General features: G+C 45.1%; 1 protein-coding gene and 1 long non-coding RNA gene across 3 annotated transcripts; one reads left to right on the top strand and one right to left on the bottom strand.

Annotated features, from left to right (window-relative positions):
- Positions 1–1,496: 1,496 nt before the first annotated feature.
- LOC123646398 lies at positions 1,497–11,040 on the bottom strand. The gene is made up of 3 exons (XR_006737892.1): positions 9,061–11,040; positions 3,769–3,820; positions 1,497–1,524 (listed from the first exon to the last, which is right to left on the bottom strand). It is a non-coding gene; the product is annotated as an uncharacterized LOC123646398 (long non-coding RNA).
- Positions 8,473–19,840, top strand: SET (SET nuclear proto-oncogene). 2 transcript variants are annotated; one of them, XM_045563272.1, is made up of 8 exons: positions 8,473–8,700; positions 14,867–14,924; positions 15,573–15,715; positions 16,188–16,291; positions 16,397–16,510; positions 17,052–17,222; positions 17,312–17,458; positions 18,080–19,840. In XM_045563272.1, exons 1-8 carry the CDS (start codon positions 8,589–8,591, stop codon positions 18,101–18,103), a joined length of 873 nt encoding a protein of 290 aa, XP_045419228.1. In that variant the 5' UTR covers positions 8,473–8,588; the 3' UTR covers positions 18,104–19,840. The 2 variants fall into 2 exon arrangements, with proteins under 2 accessions (XP_045419228.1, XP_045419229.1); XM_045563273.1 differs by lacking the exon at positions 8,473–8,700 and adding an exon at positions 12,870–13,302.
- Positions 19,841–20,857: the final 1,017 nt, after the last annotated feature.

Below are 20,857 nucleotides of genomic sequence, written 5' to 3'. Positions count from 1 at the left end.
CCGGCCAGTGCCTATCCAGTATAAGTCCTCAATAAGCGTGTGCCCGATTGAACAAATGCACATAAAGTGGGAGCATAACAATACTTACCGCACCTGGTCATTGTGAAGATTAAACGACTCTGGCACCTGAATGAGTATGTTAACTAGCAGCCGTAATTAAAGTGCCTGTTCTGCGCATGCTCTTTGTGTTTGGAGGCTGGTGTGACCCTACAGGTGGATAGTGGAGGTGAAGCAACAGGATGTTCATGATTCCAAGATACAGGGGTTACAGTGCCCATTGTACAGATTAAACAACCAAGTGAGGTTCAGAAACAGGGAATGATTTGCCATGCAGCTGAGCATATAGATTTGTTTTTAGGAAGGGAACTAAAATTTAGATACAGAGTGCCCTTTAAATCAGTTACTTCAGCTGGGCGTGGTGGCTCACGCCTGTAATCCTAGCACTCTGGGAGGGCATAGGTGAGAGGATCACCTGAGCTCAGGAATTCAAGACTAGCCTGAGCAAGAGCAAGACCCCCTCTCTACTAAAAACAGAAAAATTAGCCTGGCGGCATGGCATGCACCTGTAGGCCCAGCTACTCAAGAGGCCGAGGCAGAAGGATCGCTTGAGCCCAGGAGTTGGAGGTTGCTATGGGCTAGGCTAACGCCATGGCACTCAGGGCAACCGAGTGAGACTCTATCTCAAAAAAAAAAAACAGCACTCTGGGAGGCCGAGGCGGGTGGATCGCTGGAGGTCAGGAGTTCAAGACCAGCCTGAGCAAGAGCGAGACCCCGTCTCTACTAAAAATAGAAAGAAATTATCTGGCCAACTAAAAATATATATAGAAAAAAAATTAGCCGGGCATGGTGGTGCATGCCTGTAATCCCAGCTTCTCGGGAGGCTGAGGCAGTAGGATCGCTTAAGCCCAGGAGTTTGAGGTTGCTGTGAGCTAGGCTGATGCCACGGCACTCACTCTAGCTGGGCAACAGAGCGAGACTCTGTCTCAAAAAAAAAAAAAAAAAATCAGTTACCTTGTTAAGGCCATGATGTATTTATCCTGGGGTGACAGTTAAATCGTATCTAATAACAACTTGTTCTAGAACTATGTTTTTAGTCTGATAGCCTTTAAAAATAAAAATATTCTCTGTCCCTTGAAGATGGATTTGATTTTGGAGACAAAATTTATTCAGAGACAAATAAATTGGGACCTAGCTGGGTGATATCTTTTGATTTAGAAAATGGGTTATGAACATGACTTTTGTTCTAATTCATTTGGAAGAATAAACCCATAAGAATACCCAACAAATTTCTTAAACTGAAGAATAATGAAAGAAGACAGGTCCCATCACATATTAAGAATTAGACAAAATCAGACATAAAAGGCCCTATGTAGTATAAGTCCATTTATATGAAATATCAAAAAAAGACAAGTTTATAGAGACATAAAGCAGATTAGTGGGCTGGGCATGGTAGCTCACACCTGTAATCCTAGCACTCCAGAAGGCTGAGGCAGGAGGATTGCTGGAGCTCAGGAGTCCTTGTCTCTAATAAAAATAGAAAAATTAGCCAGGCGTCATGGTGGTGTGTGCCTATAGTCCCAGCTACTTGGGAGCTTGGGAGGCTGAGGCAGGAGGATCGCTTGAGCCCAGGCCTTTGAGGTTGCAGTGTGCTATGATGACTCTACTGTACCTGCATTCTACTCAGGGCAACAGAGGGAGACTCTTTCTCACACACACACACACAAAAATGTAGAATTGATACTGGAATAATCATAGATATCAATCCAGAAACAGACTTAAGTATATATAAATATTTAGATATAGGTATATAAATATTTTTTGAAATGAGATCTTGCTCTGTCACCCAGGCTGGAGTGCAGTGGCACAATCTTAGTTCATTGTAGCCTGGAATTCCTGGGCCTCAGCCTCTGAAGTAGCTGGGACTACAGGTGCACCATCATGTCCAGCTAATTTTTTATTTTTGTAGAGCTGGGGTCTTGGGATATAGCCCAGGCTGCTCTCAAACTCCTGGGTTCAAGCAATCCTCTCCCCTCAGGCTCCCAAACTGCTGGGATTACAGGCATGAGCCCACCACGTCTGGCCTCCAACTTATTCTTAATCTTTTTTATTTTCTTTTTCTTTTTTTACTCTAACACCTTTATTGACATATATTTCATATACTATACAATTTACTGGTTTAAAGTGTACAATTCTATGATTTTTAGTATATTCACAGAATTATGCAAATATCACCACAGTCAATTTTAGAACACTTTCATCACCTCAAAAAGAAACCGCTTCTATCAATTCATTCTTAATGACCCAGTTTAAACTTCTCTGATTTCTGTCAGTAGATTTATTTGTTCCATTTTCTCCAGACCTATAGAGTTTTGTTCATACCTATTAGGGTTTTTGACATGGACTATGATCTCAGTCAGTACACAGGCATGTCTTAATCAGCTTTGAACTTTTTATTCCCATTATAGAAAAATTTAGAGATGCTGTCACAGCCCATAAGACCTACAAGACCCTTATTAGGCAGGCGTGGTGGCACACACATGTAGTCTCAGCTACTCAGGAGGCTAAGGTGAGGGATCCCTTGAACCCAGCAGTTTGAGGCTGCAGTGAGCTATGATCATGCCAGTGGCACTCCAGCCTGGTGACACAGCAAGAAAGACCCTGTCTCCAAAAAAAAAAAAAAAAAAGAAACCAAAAAACCCAAGTCCTACAAGACATAGACCTTCCACAATCTCTGAGCCCAGCCCATTTCCCATCCTTTGGCCCATTCCAACTACTTGACCTCCTTGCTTTTCCTGGAAAATGTTCCTGACTTAGGGCTTTGCCCTTCCTGTCTCTGTCTAGCACATTCTTCCCCGATGGTACCCATCCCCGATCCCTACACTCTTGAGGTCTCTACCCAAAAGCCAGCTCATTAGGGAAACTTTACATTATTTTGTGTATTTTGTTCAAAGCGCTGATCATAATCATTGCTGCTTACACATATTAGACATTCACTAAATATTGATTGAATGAATTAATATGGTTGTGTGTAGGCAAATGCACTCCTAAATATGTTAACTCCAGTATTTCTTTTGTCAGCATCATGAATTGCAGCACCAGTTCTTTTGAAAAATGTGACACATAAACAGTTATTTGGGTAAAATTAAATCCATGAATCCCAAAGTTATTCAGCCAGAGATGGGTCCTGTTGGATTCATCCTTACATTTGCCATCACCTTTAACTGGTGCTTTCACATAAAAAGTACTTAATCAGCTTATATTGAATGAAGAAAAAATGTGTTGGATCTACTGATCAATCTTTTGGAAAAAAAGCCAAAATATATCCCTGTGTCACATCATACTCCAAAATGAATTCAGGTGGGTTAGAAATGGAAATTTTAGGCTGGGTGTGGTGGCTCAGGCCTGTAATCCTAGCACTCTGGAAGGCCGAGGCAGGAGGATCGCTTGAGGTCCAGAGTTCGAGACCAGCCTGAGCAAGAGTGAGACTCTGTTTCCACTAAAAATAGAAAAATCAGCCAGGCATCATGGCACACACCTGTAGTCCCAGCCACTCGGGAGGCTGAGTCAGGAGGATCACTTGAGCCCAGCAGTGTGAGGTTGCTGTGAGCTAGGCTGATATGCCATAGTAGGACTCTATCAGTGCAACAAAGTGAGACTCTGTCTCAAAACAAAACAACAACAACAAAAAAACACCAAAGAAAAAGAAATGAGAATATAAAAAAGGAAGGAAGATATACCAGCATAAGAAGAAAACAGTTGATTACTTACATCATCTTGGGATGGAGGAGGTCTCTCTAAGCATCACCAAAAGCAGAAACCACTAAAAAAAGATGGAGAGACTTGACTACATAGAAAAAAAAATACTTTACTGTATCCCCCTCCCAAAAATTAAAAATAACTAAAAATGCAACGAGCAGTAAATAACAACCTAGAGGAAAATATTTTGCAATATGTAAGAGAGAATGCTTGTATGTTTAATATATGAATTATATTTCATAATAATGAAAAGAGAAACACCCCAATAGAAGATTGAGTAAATTGACATGAATGGACAATTTACAAAAAAAGAAATACCATCAGTCAAGAAGCACATGAAAAACTGTTCAATTTCATTAGTAATACCAACTCCGAGGTAAACTTTTCCACCTACCAAATATGAAGTTCAGGGAATGAGGTTAATTTCAGTGAAACATATACAAATACTGCAGGAGAGCAGCTAGACAATTTGGTAACAAGTTAAAATCCCTTACTATTTTACGTACTTTTTCACTCAACAATTGTAGTTCTAAGAATGTATTTTAAGGAAATAGTCATGTATATGTGCCAAGATTTAGCTGCTGGATGTACATCACAGTGATGTTTATAATGACCAAACAATAGGAACACCTTACATTTTCACTGTTGAAGCTTAGTTAAATAAAACAAAGCATATTTCCCCAACCAAAAAAAAAATGCAATAAAAAATGTGGTAGGGGTGCAGTAGCTCATGCCTGTAATTCCAGCACTTTGGGAAGCTGAGGCAGGAGGATTGCTTCAGGCCATGGGTTGGAGACTCCTGGTGTTTTGTTTTTTAATGTAATATATTCACAAGGTTCAAAATTCAAAATGTACAATAATGAGTAAAACATTTCCCTCCTATGCCTGTTATCTCACTTCTCACCACCCAGTCACCGCCCCAGGGATGGTCACATGATCAGCTTCTTGGGAGCCCTTCAAGACTTGTGCTAAAGGTATACGGGCAAATCAGTGAAGATGTGTTTATCTACTTCCCTTTTATACAAATGGCAACCTGCTAACCACATGGCTTTGGACTTTGCTTTTTTCACTTCACCATAGCTCTAGTTCTCTATTTGTTTTTATGGTGGCATAGTATTCCATGGTATAGATGTAGTCTTTGTTCCACAGAAACCTAAAGAAGTTCTTAGATTTTCTCCATCTTTTTGTAACCATGTTGTGATGAATTGCCTTGTTCAGGTGACATCTCATAGCTATGCAATGAATCTGTGGGATAAATTCCCAGTAGGAATTTCTGGGTCAAAGCTATGTGCTTTTGCTTTTTTTTTTTTTTTTTGAGACAGGGTCTTGTTTTGGTCAACCAGAATAGAATGCAGTGGCATGATCACACCTCACTGCAACCTCAAACTCTTGGGCTAGACATGCCTTTACTCTTTGATAGATAATCTGATGGCTAAATTGTCTAAAATGCCCTCCAAAGTGACTCTATTCATTAAGCTGCCACTAGTAAGGAGAGCACCTCTTCTCTCACCCTCTCCCAGACATAGTGTCTCCAAACTTTGGGATCTCCAGCAAAGCTGGTGGGTAAATAAAAGGTGGAATCTCAGTTCTAAGTTGCACTTGTTACAAGCCCCTTTGAGCTACTCCTCACTGAACCTTTCTCCCGTGTTTCTAGCAATGGAATTGTCTAGCATCCTGTTGGTACTCTCTGTTCTGGCTGCTATAAGCAAGAGATTTGGGTTTGTCCTTGAGAGTGTGCCCCTCACATTCCAGAATTGTCCTTTGCTGATACTCCCAGAAATCTGTGACCAGGGGTCTATTCTCCCTTCCTGCACACATCGTATTCCTCTCCTATTCCTGCTTTGGCTGTCCCACCACCTATTCTCTTGTTTGGGGTTTAGCTGACTCATAGTTCCATCAAAAAGAGTTTTAAGCCAGGTGCGGTGGTTCCTGCTTATAAACCCAGTTGAAGCAGGAGGATCCCTTGATCTCAGGCGTTGAAGGCTGCACTACACTATGATCACTCCATGGCCCTCCAGCCTGGGTGACAGAGGAAGACCCTATCATCCTCCCCCCCAAAAAAATTCACTTTGTTTCCCTTTCTGCTTTCGGACAATGACAATTTCTGGGGGAAAACAGGGGAAAGATGACCCCTTGTTCTCAAGTGGAAAATCCTCCAGGTCATCTTAAAATAAAACAAAGAGACAGGTATTATCTTCCATTTTACAGATGTAAACACTGAGATTTATGCTTGTTACAAAGCACATCCTGGCTGGGAAGTGGCTCATGCCTGTAATCCTAGCACTTTGGGAGGCCAAGGCAGGAGGACTGCTTTAGGCCAGGAGTTTGAGACCAGCCTGAGCAACCTAGGGAGACTAAATATCTCCAAAAATTTAGAAAAAAAATCATATCCCCGTGATAAGGTGATCTTAGAATCTGGATTCTCATTAGAACCCAGGATCTTAGGCAAGTCACTGCTCTCAGGCCTCAGCTTACCCATCTGTCAATCCAAGACACCTGTGACTTTCAAAATGCATTCAGGAGCCCACGGTCTATTGTAAGTACACAAAGACTGGAGGGGATGGAAAAGGGTGAGAGTGATGGTGTTGGGTCCTCCACCAGAGAGAGCTCAGCTCTTTATCAGTACTGACATCATTACTTTTGTTAATGTTGTTAAAAGTGTAATTTTTACACAAACCTCGATGGTATAAAAAATTTTACAAATTTTAAAAGGGTGACTAATAGGACACAACACAGAGGAAAAAAAAAAAAAAGGAAAATCATTGTACTATCTCAGATTGCAAACTCATGGCCCATATTGAAAATGGCCTGATGGCACATTTTGCTGGGTCCAAAAAATACATTGTACAATGTTTAATTGGCAACTTTTAAAAATCCAGAGCTTCCACATAAAAATTTATATTTTGTTTGTAGTTTAAAAAATCAGTTTCCTTTTTTTTTTGTTGTTGTTGTTGTTGTTGTGGTTGTTGAGACAGAGTCCTTGTCCTGGGTAGAGAGAAGTGGCATCATCACTTCAGACTCCTGAGCTCAAGCAATCCTTCTGCCTCAGCCTCCTGAGTAGCTGGGACTACAGGTATATAGGCTACAATGCTCAGCTGATTTTTCTGTGTTTTTATTCATAATAGAAATGGAGGATTCATTTTTGCTCAGGCTGGTCTTGAACTCCTGAGCTCAAGCGATCCTCCTGCCTCAGCCTCCCACCACCAATCTAAAAAAAATCAAAGATCTGGCAAAACACGGGGTTCATAAATCATGGCCAGTCTGGTGGCTCACTGGCTCACGCCTGTAATCCTAGCACTCTGGGAGGCAGAGGAAGGAGGATCACTTGAGGTCAGGAGTTCAAGACCAGACTGAGCAAGAGCGAGACCTTTCAAGAGCAAGAGCCCAGGAGTTTGAGGTTGCAGTGAGCTATGACACCACTGCACTCTAGCCAGGGTGACACAGTGAGACCCTCCCCCCACAAAAAAACCCAACAAAAAACCAGGGTTCATAAATCCATACACAGGTGTAGTAAGACCCCATCCAGGAACTGAGCATCACCAGGATCCCAGAGGCCCTTCATGTCCCCTTTTAGTGACATCCCTCCCACACACCCCCTTACCACCCCACGCCAAGGGTACTCACTGCACTCTAGACTTCTAACAGCATATATTCGTTTTGCCCATTTTTGTACTTTATACAAATGAAATCACACTGTATACTAGTTTGTATCTTGTGTCGTCCACTCAACATTATGTTTGGAGGCTTCATTCACATCATTCTGTGTAGCTGTAGTTCATTTATTTCCATTGCTTTATAACATTCCCTTGAATGAATAACTTACAATGTACTCATCCTACTCCCGACAGACATTTGTATTGTTTCCAGATTTTGGCTATTAGGAATTGCTACTGTGAACATTTTTGTACATATATTGGTGCACATGTGGATCCATTTCTGCTGAAGATATAGTAGGAGGACCGCTGAGTAACGGAGCACACAGTCACCTCTGGCAGACCTGGCCCAGTTTTCCAGAGTGGTTGTACCAATCTACCTTCCATTGGCTGCTGTGCACCTGTTGCTTGCCTTACTCATTGTTATCTGACAGGCTCCAAAAGGCACTGAGGTTTGTGACACCCCCCCGCCCCACACACACACCCGGACAAGATGCCCTCTAGCTCTTAACCTCTGTCCTTCTCTGAAATATGTGAAGAATGAATGGATGCTCCACATCTTCTCAAGGGTATTTGCTTTTTCCCCCTTTGTAATTCTTTTTTTTTTTTTTTTGAGACCCTTTGTAATTCTTGATTGGCAATCCTTTCCCTCCAATCAGAGACCTGGAGGTTGCGAAGGAGTTAGCCAGACATTGGGGTGGGGATGGGAGCGACTGAGGAATGTCCCAGGGTGAGGTGAGGCAGCAGCAAATGTTTAAGTCCTCTGGAGGCCAAAGGAGAAAAAGAAAAGGCCAAGTTCTCCACAGGGGCAGGCTTGCCTACCTGCGGGATTGGGAACTAACAGGGGATGAGCTGCTGGTGTTTCCGGTGAAGACCAGGAGATGTGGGAACCACAGAACCAGGAAGAACCTGCTGCCTCCTCCAAAGCCAAGAGTGCTCCTGCTGAGCGGAGCAAAGGGCAACTAAAAGAAGTTTATCCTGATTGGAGGGTGGGTGGGAAGGGATGGGGCTGGGGGAGGGGGCATAGGGCGTGTGTCCCACTGTCATGTAAATATCCCCTCCAGGCAGGGCGGCTCCGGGGCAGATTTAACCCCCAGTACCTGGGCCTGTCTCAGTTTTCTGAGCTTCTTCCAGCCCAGCAGGCAGACTGTGGTCTGCTTCTCCACGTTTCCTGGCAGCATGGCCCCCAAACGCCAGTCTCCACTCCCACCTCAGAAGAAGAAACCAAGACTGCCTACTGCCCCGAGGCCAGAGGACGCCTCGGCCTCTGCGGGCCTGCCAAAGAAGAAAGGTATGTTTCTGCACTACATTTTATTGGGGATTTAGGGGATTTGCAAAGATTGGCTCTATGATTTTTAACACTCCCCAATTCCTGTTGAGATGTAACCCCCAAACTCCCCTGAAGGGTTTTAAGCTTGGAGTAGGTGGACTAGGTTTATGTGAAAAAAGAACAGAAGGGGTGAAACTGGGAGACCTGGAGCACGTGGGAGCTCATCCCTGCCCCCAACCCAACACTGGCCCTGAGCTTGCCTCCCAGCCGCCAAGCTCCCTCCAGGGGCTCCCTGTTTTGGCAGGCGGCACCACCAGCCAGGCGGAGGCCTCTCCTTCACCCTCCATGTCCAGCCAAATCCCCGATCCCTGGTGGTTCTACCTCCTCAATCCCGCTCAGACCCGTCCACCTCTGTTTCTTGCTGCCGCTGGCGGCCCACAACTGTGGCCTGAATTACTGCCACCTCCTCCTCTTGGCTTCCAGCTTCCTCCTCCCATCCGGGCTAAGCAAAGCCAATCCTGTGGCCCACTCCCTGGCTTAAAACCCTCCCTTTCCTCCCCATTGCCCTCCAGGTGCTAAGAGACTCGGGCCCGCCCACCTGGTCCCTCCTAACCGCTCCCAGGTTCACACTCCCATACTCCCCAACTGGAGGCCTCCCTCTGGTACTCTCAACCTTTCCTCCCCTCCTGGGATTCTACACTGTCACCTTGGGGCCTGTACACCCACTTGCCCTCTGCCCACTTGCCCTCTGCGAGGATCACTCTCCTCTTCTTACCTGTGCACACCCTCCAGCTCTCTGCCGAAAAGTCATTTCTTGCAGGCATTCTCCTGTGAACTACAGTTCCTGGGCATTGGGAGCCCTCTTCTGCCCTGGCAGTGCCCAGAGTCACTCTGTCCTAGCCCTGGTGTCATTACATTGTAATCATCAGTGTCCTGCCTGCTCTTCCCCCATTAGACCATTAAACTTGGAGGTGGGGGTTGTATTTCACAGACACAGCTTAGAGCTGGACACAAAATTGACTGTTGCTGTAATTAGGTCTCCCTAATAACATCCCTAAAGGATGTGGTGGTCCCTTTTTGGGTTGAGCTTGGATTGGTACAAGGTACAAAAGCAGGCAGGAAGCACTGACTTGGCTTGAGGGCCAGCCACACTTGTAGAAGGAGCACTGGGCTAGGAGTCCTCATCTCAGTGCTACTGTGGAGCTGTTTCACTTCACTGGGTCTCAGTCCCTTGTCTTCCAAATGGGATGCAAAGACCTTCTGCCTAGCTGATGCCCCAGTGTGGTGACTGCCAGAGTTTAAACCTACCTTCTCCAGCAAGTGACATAAGACAGAATCTGTGCTTGTTTCTGCTACTGTAAAGTGGGTTCAACAGTACCTATGTCCAGGCTTGCTGTGAGGCGTAAATCTAGGTAAAGCACTAAGACAGCAACTGGCACATAATTGGTGCTCTAGCGATGGGCAGTAAATTCCTTCCCACTGTGGGCAGCAAAATGTGGGTGAGTCCTCCTGGTCTCCTTCCATTTAGCTTCCCACAAGAATTAACAGAACCAGAGGGGATGGGAAGGTGCATTCACAGTCCCTCTGAAGTGGTTCATCTAAACCCAAGTAACAGTTCCTGCCACTCAGTTGACACTGATGACCTGCCAGGCACTGTGCCAATCACTTCTCTGCCCCTACTGCCCTTAGGACAGCAGTGAGGTGTGGATATTCCTATTTCACACATCTAGAAAAGGAGGGTCAAAGAGTTGTATGAGGGGGTGGGCACTCAAGGCCATCTTAGTGGAAGATTTCCCTGTCAGCCCTTGGGACATTGCAGTACTGTGGGGACTGCCAGCATCTTTCTGGCTGTGGGGTTCTCTCTTCTTCAAAGGAAGCTGGGAAGGGAGGAGAGGGAGGAATTCTGAGAGTGAGGTGAGAGGCCAAGGACAGACTGCAGAGCTGCTGGTGTTGGAGGGCAGGAGGCACCATAGTCCTGGGAGTGGGTGAATGACCTCTTAGTGTGCCCAGGTCACTCCCTTGCTCAGCACTCTTGCCCTTTTGCTTTCTCTTTCTCTTCCACTTCCTCGTGTGCTCCTTGCATTCATCTTGAGAAGTGCTGCGGGAAGGGACAGGAAGAGGAGTGGGATGGCTGCAAGGGTGTTGGGGAAGGTTAGAAAAGAGCCTTTTTGGAAACCCATTGCCTAGGCAGGAGGCATTACAAGGTTCCCTGGGACCCCTGTAGATGTGTGGGAAACAGTAGATCAGGCACTTAGGAGATGCTACTGCTCAGGGCTCAGTGGTTACAACCCTGCGGAGCAGGCTTTGTGGATGAAAGCAGCAGTCCTCAGCACAGTGTTTTTCAGACTGAGTTTCTTCTCATTCATGAAATCGATTTAGTGGGGCGAGACCTGCATTACAAAAAATACAATGGAAAATTACAGTCACATCACCCTTAGGGTAAATATTGTTTTGTGTGTACTGGGTCATGATGTTAAATGTACTTCTTACTGTTGGTCACATTTTAAAAAATTGAAAAACACTGTGTTAGTACGGTAAGGGTTTTGTCAACAGCTAGCCTGGTTTGGAATCTTGGGTCTGTCAGTCACTTTGCTTCAAAGTTTTAGTTTATCAATGAAATTAGGATACTAAAATCTACCTTGTGTTTCATGAGGAGTAAGCCAGCAGAAATGCCTGTAGTCATCACAGCCTGTGGCCCATGGTACATGCTGCAGTGGCTGGGCAGAGTAGAGCCTGCTTGCTAGAGCCCATTGTGGTATCTCTTTGCAACTGTTTCCTGACCTCAGAGTAGCAGCTTGAAATTGGCCATGCTGAAAGTATCACTGAAATCAACAAATGCTACAAATCAGGGGCTTTTGTTTCTTTGTTTCTCTTCCCTGGGAACTGGTTGTCAAACATTTTACCAGTTTATCATTGGTGCTAACAATTCTTCTTTTAAAGAGCTTGTCCAATTGAGATAGTTTGGAGGGGAAGGATTACATGAATTGCTGGGTTTGGGGAAAGTTTCAAGAAGACGTGTATTTGTATTCTCTGCCCATTGACTGTATGCCATTTACTTAACATTTATCAATCACCCACTATGGACTGCCTCGAACATTAAGGACACTGCTTGAGCTTAAGAGCTGATAGTAAAATATGAGGGCTGGAAGGCAAATAATCCGCCTCCAAATTCTGGTTACAAACACCCGGGGAGAGATTTCAGGCTTTTTGTGGTCCCTGTATTGGGGCCCTTGAGGGAGGGAGCAGAGTGTGGTGCATCCGCATTACATGGAAAGCATTAAACAGAAATGTCTGTGCCCCACTTCGTGGTTCAGGGCATTGCCTCTACAGCAGGCCTTGCTGTCCCGGTTCATCTCTGATGTGGTGAAAGAGAAGTAACACCCCCTGTGCCATGCACTGCTGGGACTTGCACTTAGCACTCAGTGTGGTTTCTTGGGAGCAGTAGGCACTGAGTTTCTCCAAAAGGACCCGCGGAGGAATGTCGTACCTCCCCGTCTTCACAGCACTTCCAGTTTAAGTGTAGCCCTGCTTAAGTGTCACAGCTGACACAATGTTTATAATTTCGTAACAGAAATGGGTTCAGAGAGGAAAGGTGACCTGCCCAAGGGTACATAGCCCGCTGGGCAGAGCGTAGACTAAAAGCCAGGATGGCCCTGGAACCAGAATGAGCACTCAAGCCCGAGTTTGCGTCCAACCGCAGCGTCCCCACCTGGAATCTAGGACCGGGGTGCTCCCTTCCCGCGCCAGAGCGCCGGGTGGAGCTCGGCAACCGGAGGCGAAGGCGGGCTACTACGAGGCCCGCACTTCTGGGGGCTGTGGACGCCCCTCTCCCGGCGCCCCGCAGAGTCCGGCGGAGAAGGGAAGCCGCTCCGCCACCACGTGACGCGCCGCCCAGGGGCCCGCGCGCAGCCGTGCGAGGCCCCGCCCCTCGGGCCGCCGCGCGCCCGTCGCGCGCAAATGTCCCGGGTCGGGCCGGAGAAGGGGAAAGCGGGGGAGGGGAGCGCGGCGCGGGGGCCGGCCCGTACGTCGCGGCGCTCCTTCCTCCCGCCTCTTGGCCGGGCCTGTGTCTCCTCGCCGCCGCTCCGCCTCCTCGTCCCGGCGCCCCGGCCAATGGCGACACGGCGCGAGCCTCTCCGGCCGGGGGCGGGGCGTGCGCGCGGGGCCTGGCGCGCCTGCGCTCTGCCGCCCGCCCCTCGCCGTGAGGAGGAGGTGGAGGAGGAGGCGGCTGGGGAGAGCGAGCAGCGAGCTGGAGCGCGGAGCGCGAGTGAGAGAGCCGAGCCGCCCGCCGCCCGCCGCCGCCTCCCCTCCGTAAGCAGGAGCCCCGGACGGGGCCCGGCACGCCGCCCCTGCCCCTCCCTCGTCGTCAGGCCGCGAGGACAGCGCGCGCGAGCGAGCGAGGGGGAGGGAGAGCGACCGAGCGAGCGCCGGGAGGAGGCGGCCGGACCGAGCGAGCGCCCGCGCGTGTGGCGTGAGGGGAAGCCGCCTGCCCGCCCCCTTCGCCTTCCCTTCTCTCCCCCTCCCCGCTCCCCCCCCGACCGCGGAGCAGCACCATGTCGGCGCCGGCGGCCAAAGTCAGTAAAAAGGAGCTCAACTCCAACCACGACGGGGCCGACGAGACCTCAGGTGAGGAGCAGGCGAGGCCGGGGGCCGGCCCGCGCCGCCATCTTCGCCGCCCGCCCCGGCCCGCAGGCCGCCGCGGGGCCCGGGGCGCGAGGGGGCGCCGGGCGGGGGGCGGCGCAGCCGGGCTGGGGCCCGCGGGCTCGGCGCCCTTTTATGTGCGCGGCGGGGCCGGGGGCCTGGGTGGCGCCGCGGCGGCGGCCGGCGCTACGAGACGGGGGCGCTGCGGCCTGCTCGGCGCGGGTGGAGGAGACCCCCCCTTCCTCTCCCCCCTCCCTCGCTCTCCTCCCCCTCCCTCCCTCCCGAGAAGCCTCTCTTTATTGTGCTCCGCCATGATGCCTCGCTCCCATCAGCCGCCGCCGCCGCCACATGGTGCGGCCGGACGCGGCCCCGCGCCCGGCCTCCCGCGAGGCTCCCCTTCCCGCCCGGCCCGCGGCGGCACCCCCGCCCGGAGGCCGGCCCCGGCGGGGCTTCTGCCTGGAGCTGGGGCGGGGTGGGGGCGCGGGGGGAGCACGCGGCCGGCCGCGCGCTGGGCTTGGGCCGGCCGGGAGGATGCTCCGGCCGGCCCGGGCGCTCTCCCCACGTGGGGCGGCCACCCCGTCGCGCCAGCGTGCGGAGAAGCCTGGAGCGGCGGCCAGTGGACCAGGGGTCTTTAAAATGGTTCTTGGGAAACCTATCTTCTGCCGGGAAGGCTCTCGGCAGGGGGGCTGCCAATCCCGGGTTGGTTACCGGAAATGAACCGCGCGATCAGGCCCCTTCACGCCCACTTAGCTTTGTGGGACTTGCAGTCCTTACAGGACAAAAGGGCACCTATTTCAGAGCACACCCCTTTTCTCCCCTTTCCCTTGTGTGCATCATAGATTTCTGACCTCACAGTTCCCAGTAATTGTGTGCTTCAAAATCTAGTGGGGCCGAATTTGAAGTTAGCCCGCCTGAACTGCGTTGGAGGTGTTGGAAAATTCAGATTCACATCCTGGGGTTCTAGGAAGGCAAAGGTTGAGTGTTTAGGATGGTGGGTTAGTTCACACTACGAGTGCCTTTCCTGTCTTTGTAGGCATGTCTGATGTCTTCGTTGTAATAGGTATTGAGTAGAATATTCCAACTTTGTATAAAAAGTGGTTTTACGATTGGGATAGATGATGGTGGCCTAATATGTGTCATTGCCGTGAGTTATTTTCCATATTCTAGTTAGCAGGTGATACTATCGTATTACAAGTGCATAATCTGCTAAATAATAAACAAGAATTCTGAATAACGTTATTTCTTATCTTTCATAACAGAAATCTTACTGATTGGTCTCTTGTAATGGAACTCTTTAAAAAAAGTACTACAGGAAAATGTTTTCTGAGTAACCTAGCAGATAATGTGATTTGGGAATGGTCTTTTAATTAAAAAGTAATCTGTCAACTCTATACATGAGTATGTGGAGAGCATACTTTTGTAGTAGGCACTGTTTAACATTATTGAGATATAATTTTGGGTATCCTAGACAGTCTTTTTTTAACATCTGAGAAACTAGTTAAATTTGTCTTCTAATTAGAATTAAGTTTTATGATCCTTTTTCTTGCAGAAAAAGAGCAGCAGGAAGCAATTGAACATATTGATGAAGTACAAAATGAAATAGACAGGTAACATTTTTTCTTAATTTACTTTGGAGAAGTTTTCTGAGATGAATCTAATGGCATGGTAATCATTGAAACTGGTCAGATCTGTATCCACTGGTTAAGGGGAGATGGTTATAACTTGGTTGGAAATACTACGTAGATTCAGTGTTATTTTTCTGTGAAATATTTGTACAGTCACAAAAGTTTCTGATGAAAGTACATTGACCTTGCAAAGATTGGGTTTGCTTTCAAAGGCTACAAATTGTAGGACTTCTGATAGTTTAGCAGTGTGGCGTCAGGGTTGCTCTAACTTGCATTATAACTTTGTTACTTGATTAGCAGCTTCATCTAGAAATCCTGCCTGAGGGAAATAGAATTGAAGTTTGCCTGGAAATAGAGTAGATGAAGTAAATACACAATGTTACCAGAATGCTCAGTTTGGGCACTCTTAAGAGCAGTTCATTATTGAGTGCCTATTGATAAAGCAGGTAAGATTGCCATCTTAGTTTTAACTTTAGTCTGTAACTATAAACTTAGGAGATAAGGTTATTATGTAATTAGGTACTTTGCACAGTTTTAAAGCTAATAAGAGTAAACATACATTCTGTAGTTTATCAATTTTTCTATTTGTCAAATACCGTCATTGTCAACATGCCTTTTCATTTGCTTCAGACTTAATGAACAAGCCAGTGAGGAGATTTTGAAAGTAGAACAGAAATATAACAAACTCCGCCAACCATTTTTTCAGAAGAGGTCAGAATTGATCGCCAAAATCCCAAATTTTTGGGTAACAACATTCGTCAACCATCCACAAGGTATGCTGTGGACAGAGCATTATTAAAGGATATAGGGTGCTTATTTGTTAGAATGGAGGAACCTTGGTGAGGACTTAGTCCAACATGCTGGGTGCATGCAGAGGTTGAAACCCTCAAAGAAGAGAGAAGACTTGCAATTACTGCTTTTTGTCTGTTTAGAAGAGGTTATTCTCTAACTTGGAACTCAGTTTAATTTGCCTTTAGTTAATAGTGGGTTTATAAAACCAAAGATGCTCACTGAGTTTGGACTTGGAATTTTTAATGAGATGGGGGCTTGTTATGTTGACCAGGGTACACTCCTAACTCCTGGGCTCAAGAAGAGATCCTCCTGTTCCAGCCTCTTGAGTAGCTGGGATTATTGTCTTATTCCACTGTGCGTAACAAATTTGGAAAATTTTACAAGGGATCACTGAAGTTCTTTGTTAATGTTTGCTTGTTGGAAATTTGACTGACCTATAATTTCCTGGTCTAGTGTCCGCACTGCTTGGGGAGGAGGACGAAGAGGCACTGCATTATTTGACCAGAGTTGAAGTGACAGAATTTGAAGATATTAAATCAGGTTACAGAATAGATTTTGTAAGTATCCATAACTTATCTTTTTTGCCATGATGGAAATTGACTTTAGCATTGGTTACAAGAGCTGTTCATGTTGATTTCTAATTCTCCGATTATTTATTACAGTATTTTGATGAAAATCCTTACTTCGAAAATAAAGTTCTCTCCAAAGAATTTCATCTGAATGAGAGTGGTGATCCGTCTTCAAAATCCACTGAAATCAAATGGAAATCTGGAAAGGTATGCTCTCAAAGTTGGACAAAAATATAATTTTTACGTATTTTGGTTTAGTTAAACTACTTAACCCCTGTTTTAGGTAGTGTGTTAAAAATTCCAGTGTGTTGAAACCAAATACTACAATAGCTTAGAGCTCTCATTAGAAATTATAGAGTACATTTAAGAACTGGAGTAAAGGACTAAATTTGTTTGTTTTCTATAATGCGATAGAGCTCTTCAAATGGCTTGCCATTTCCCAAAATCCATGTACATCTTCATTAAGTAGTAAGATATACTTTAAATATTTATAACTGTGTTGTGGTTTTCAAGTGGAACTAATTTATGAAAAAGCCAAATTTAGTTGATGCCTTCTCTTCCAGGGAAAACAATTGTGGTCCTAATTCTAGGAATTTTTCTCTTTACCTGCTGTACAATTTTACAGTTGCTCTTAGGTAATTATAATAGTGTAGGTAGTATGGTGGTATCTATGCTTTTGGGGAAAGTCTTGTTTTTTAAATTATTGGAGTTATGGAGAGATTGTATCAAAAGTTCTTTTCCGTTTTAGGACTTAACGAAACGTTCCAGTCAAACGCAGAATAAAGCCAGCAGGAAGAGGCAGCATGAGGAACCAGAGAGCTTCTTTACCTGGTTTACTGACCATTCTGATGCAGGTGCAGATGAATTAGGAGAAGTCATCAAAGATGATATTTGGCCAAATCCATTACAGTACTACTTGGTGAGTTGAGAATGTTCATTTATTGAAGGTTATACGTGTGTCATTTGTTTAAAAAAATGGGTTTGTAGAGTAACTCTTGGTTTTTTAAGGTTCCCGATATGGATGATGAAGAGGGGGAAGGAGAAGAAGATGACGATGATGATGAGGAAGAAGAAGGTTTGGAAGATATTGATGAAGAAGGGGATGAGGATGAAGGTGAAGAAGATGAAGACGATGATGAAGGGGAGGAAGGAGAGGTAAAAGAAAATTTGGCTAAACCCAAAAAGATAACCTTTGAAGAAATCACTATGTTATTTTGGAGGTTATATATATAGTATAATGGAACTGACCTGGAGTTGATTGTGGGAGTTCGTGGAGTAGATAAACAATTTTGTTGTCCAAGAATCAAGGAAATGTTTGATAAGTTCATGTATTGGTGATTTAACTTGTTCTGTTTTTTTGGTTGGTTTTTATGATCACCCAGCCTCGTCTTTCCCTAGCCAATACTTAATGAAAATGATATGGGCAGTGTATGCAGCTGGTCAAATTCTGAGTTATCTTCTAAATAACAAACCTTTGCTTGTTTTGGACACACTTATAAAATTCTTGAATAGTCAAATTGGGATACATTGGTTTTGGATTGTCTGTTCTGAAATGTACCTAATGATGATTTAGTTAGTGCTGACATTACTAATTTATCTAAAACACCATTAATGGATCTTTCAGTCAGTTTGCAGATTTATATATAGGTTTAGCAAATTGAGTCCTCCTGGAGCATATTGTCATCATGTTCTGTGAGGTCCATTATGGTCCATGTGGAAGCTAGCGAGTGATCTTAGAATTAAGCATGAAGATTAACTGCCCACCTTTTCTTTCAGGAGGATGAAGGAGAAGATGACTAACAGAACACTGATGGATTCCAACCTTCCTTTTTTTAAATTTTCTCCAGTCCCTGGGAGCAAGTTGCAGTCTTTTTCTTTTTCTTTTTCTTTTTTTTTTTTTTTTTCCTCTTGTGCTCAGTGGCCCTGTTCTTGAGGTCTCTTTTCTCTACACCATGGTTCTCAACTTATTTTGGGGGGAAATACCTTGCAGAATACAATGGGAAAAGAATCTCTACCCCTTTCTGTTCCAAATTCATTTTTATCCCTTCCTGTCTCAAAAACTGTATGGATCAACACCACCGAGCTCTGTGGGAAAAAAGAAAAACCTGCTCCCTTCGCTCTGCTGGAAGCTGGAGGGTGCTAGGCCCCTGTGTAGTAGTGCATAGAATTCTAGCTTTTTTCCTCCTTTTCTCTGTATATTGGGCTCAGAGAGTACACTGTGTCTCTATGTGAATATGGACAGTTAGCATTTACCAACATGTATCTGTCTACTTTCTCTTGTTTAAAAAAAGAAAAAAAAAACTTAAAAAAATGGGGTTATAGAAGGTCAGCAAAGGGTGGGTTTGAGATGTTTGGGTGGGTTAAGTGGGCATTTTGACAACATGGCTTCTCCTTTGGCATGTTTAATTGTGATGTTTAACGGACATCCTTGCAGTTTAAGATGACACTTTTAAAATAAATTCTCTCCTAATGATGACTTGAGCCCTGCCACTCGATGGGAGAATCAGCAGAACCTGTAGGATCTTATTTGGAATTGACATTCTCTATTGTAATTTTGTTCCTGTTTATTTTTAAATTTTCTTTTTGTTTCACTGGAAAGGAAAGATGATGCTCAGTTTTAAACGTTAAAAGTGTACAAGTTGCTTTGTTACAATAAAACTAAATGTGTACACAAAGGATTTGATGCTTTTCTCTCAGAATAGATGTACTTTCTATGATCTTCCAAGTTTGACTTGTATAGCATCATTGTCAAACTTTGTCACCCTAACTTCGTATTTTTTGATACGCACTTTGCAGGATGACCTCAGGGCTATGTGGATTGAGTAAAGGGATTTGAATCAATGTATTAAATGTGTCCATGGCTAGGCAACGTGGATACAATCGCATTGGTTTCTGAAAACATATTATTTGGGTTACCAGATTGCTCAAAACTTGGTTCTGAATATGTTGTGCCCTTGATTTTTATCTCCAATTGACAGTTTTTAAAATGGGCCTTTTAGCTGGATATAAAATAGTGCCTGCCACCACCATCAAACAGACCTGGTGCTCTAATGCCAAGTTATGCATGGGGCAGTTACTGGCATGTCTTCATTGGCCCTGTAAAATGTGGTCAAGAAGATGGGCTGTCAGAGTAAGAAGGCCATGTTGGTGGTTAGGAGTCACTTTGTAAGTCCCAGCTCTCTCCAGCATAAAGCTCTCTGACTGTGAATCTGGGTGGTGTGATGGACTCTGTCTGCTCAATGCCATTGTGCAGAGAAGCTCCCTAATGCATAAGCTTTTTAATGCTGTAAAATATAGTAGCTGAAATTAAATGCCACTTTTTCAGAGGTGAATTAATGGACAGCCTGGTCAAATTCAAAGCTTTTTGATGTATAAAACTTTATAAATGGAACTATTCCATCAATAGGCAAAGTGTAACAAAAACCTGTCTAGATGGATAGTATGTAATTTCTGCACAGGTCTCTGTTTAGTAAATACATCACTGTATACCAATCAGGAATCTTGCTCCAATAAAGGAACATAAAGATTTCTTTTGGACTGGGGTCATTCTCCTTGTTTTGTAGAGAAATGTTACTTGCTGTTGGATTTATTTAATAAGCTAGTTTTTGCCTTGTTCACATTCTTGGTGATTGGGGGAGGGGGAAAACTGAATCAAGCCAGGCACAGTGGCTCGCGCCTATAATCCTGGCACTTGGGGAGGATCACTTGAGGCCAGTAGGATTCTCTGTCTCTATAAAAAAATAGAAAAATCAGTTGGGCGTTGTGGCATATGCCTGTGGTCCCAGCTAGTGAGGCTGAGGCAGGAGGATTACTTCAGCCTCAGCCCTTTGCTCTTGCAGTAAGCTATGATGACACCACTGCCTTGTACCCCAGTCAATAGAGTGAGACAATGTCTCAAAACAAAACCAAAAATAAAACTTGGTCAAATAGCTTAGTAATTGTAGGTATATTTATATAAAAAGCCTTAAGCTGGTCAGCATAAAGTGGACAAATTATGATTTATTTGAAATGTAGGAAACAGTTTGAGGGGAAGGGTATATTTTGAAGTCTCAAAAGGACTTTTCCCTAGGAAGAAAATCACATTGTCCCTCATCTCAGGTTTCAGTTATGCGTGGTCAACCGTGGTCCTAAAATATTTAGAGAAGACTGCATTCATATAACTCATTACAGTTTATTGTGAAAATTGTTCTATATTATTAATTTCCTACTGTGCCTTGTTTGTAAATATTTTTTAGTCCTATACCTTGAGGATAATGCTATAATTTGTAAATTTCATCATAAAACTGTAAATTTTATTGTGTATGTATAGGAAAAAATATGTAGGGGTTGATAGTATCTGTTGCTTCAGGTGGCCCCTGGGGGTGGTCTAGGAAGTATCCCCCACAGATAAGGGGGTAATGTTGTAGTCTTGTACTAATATTAATACTTATTATATTGTTTCGCAAAGTTACAGCTTAGCACAGCTGGTGGTTTTATGTGCTGGTGAGGTTATAGGTTGCAATCAAATATAATGTTCCTTTTGGGAAATGTCAAAAAGTGGAATCCCTTTAAGGC

The sequence above is a fragment of the Lemur catta genome, chromosome 10 (assembly GCF_020740605.2).
Source record: "Lemur catta isolate mLemCat1 chromosome 10, mLemCat1.pri, whole genome shotgun sequence".
Taxonomy (NCBI): Eukaryota; Metazoa; Chordata; class Mammalia; order Primates; family Lemuridae; genus Lemur; species Lemur catta.
This window is presented reverse-complemented; position numbering and strand designations above follow the sequence as displayed.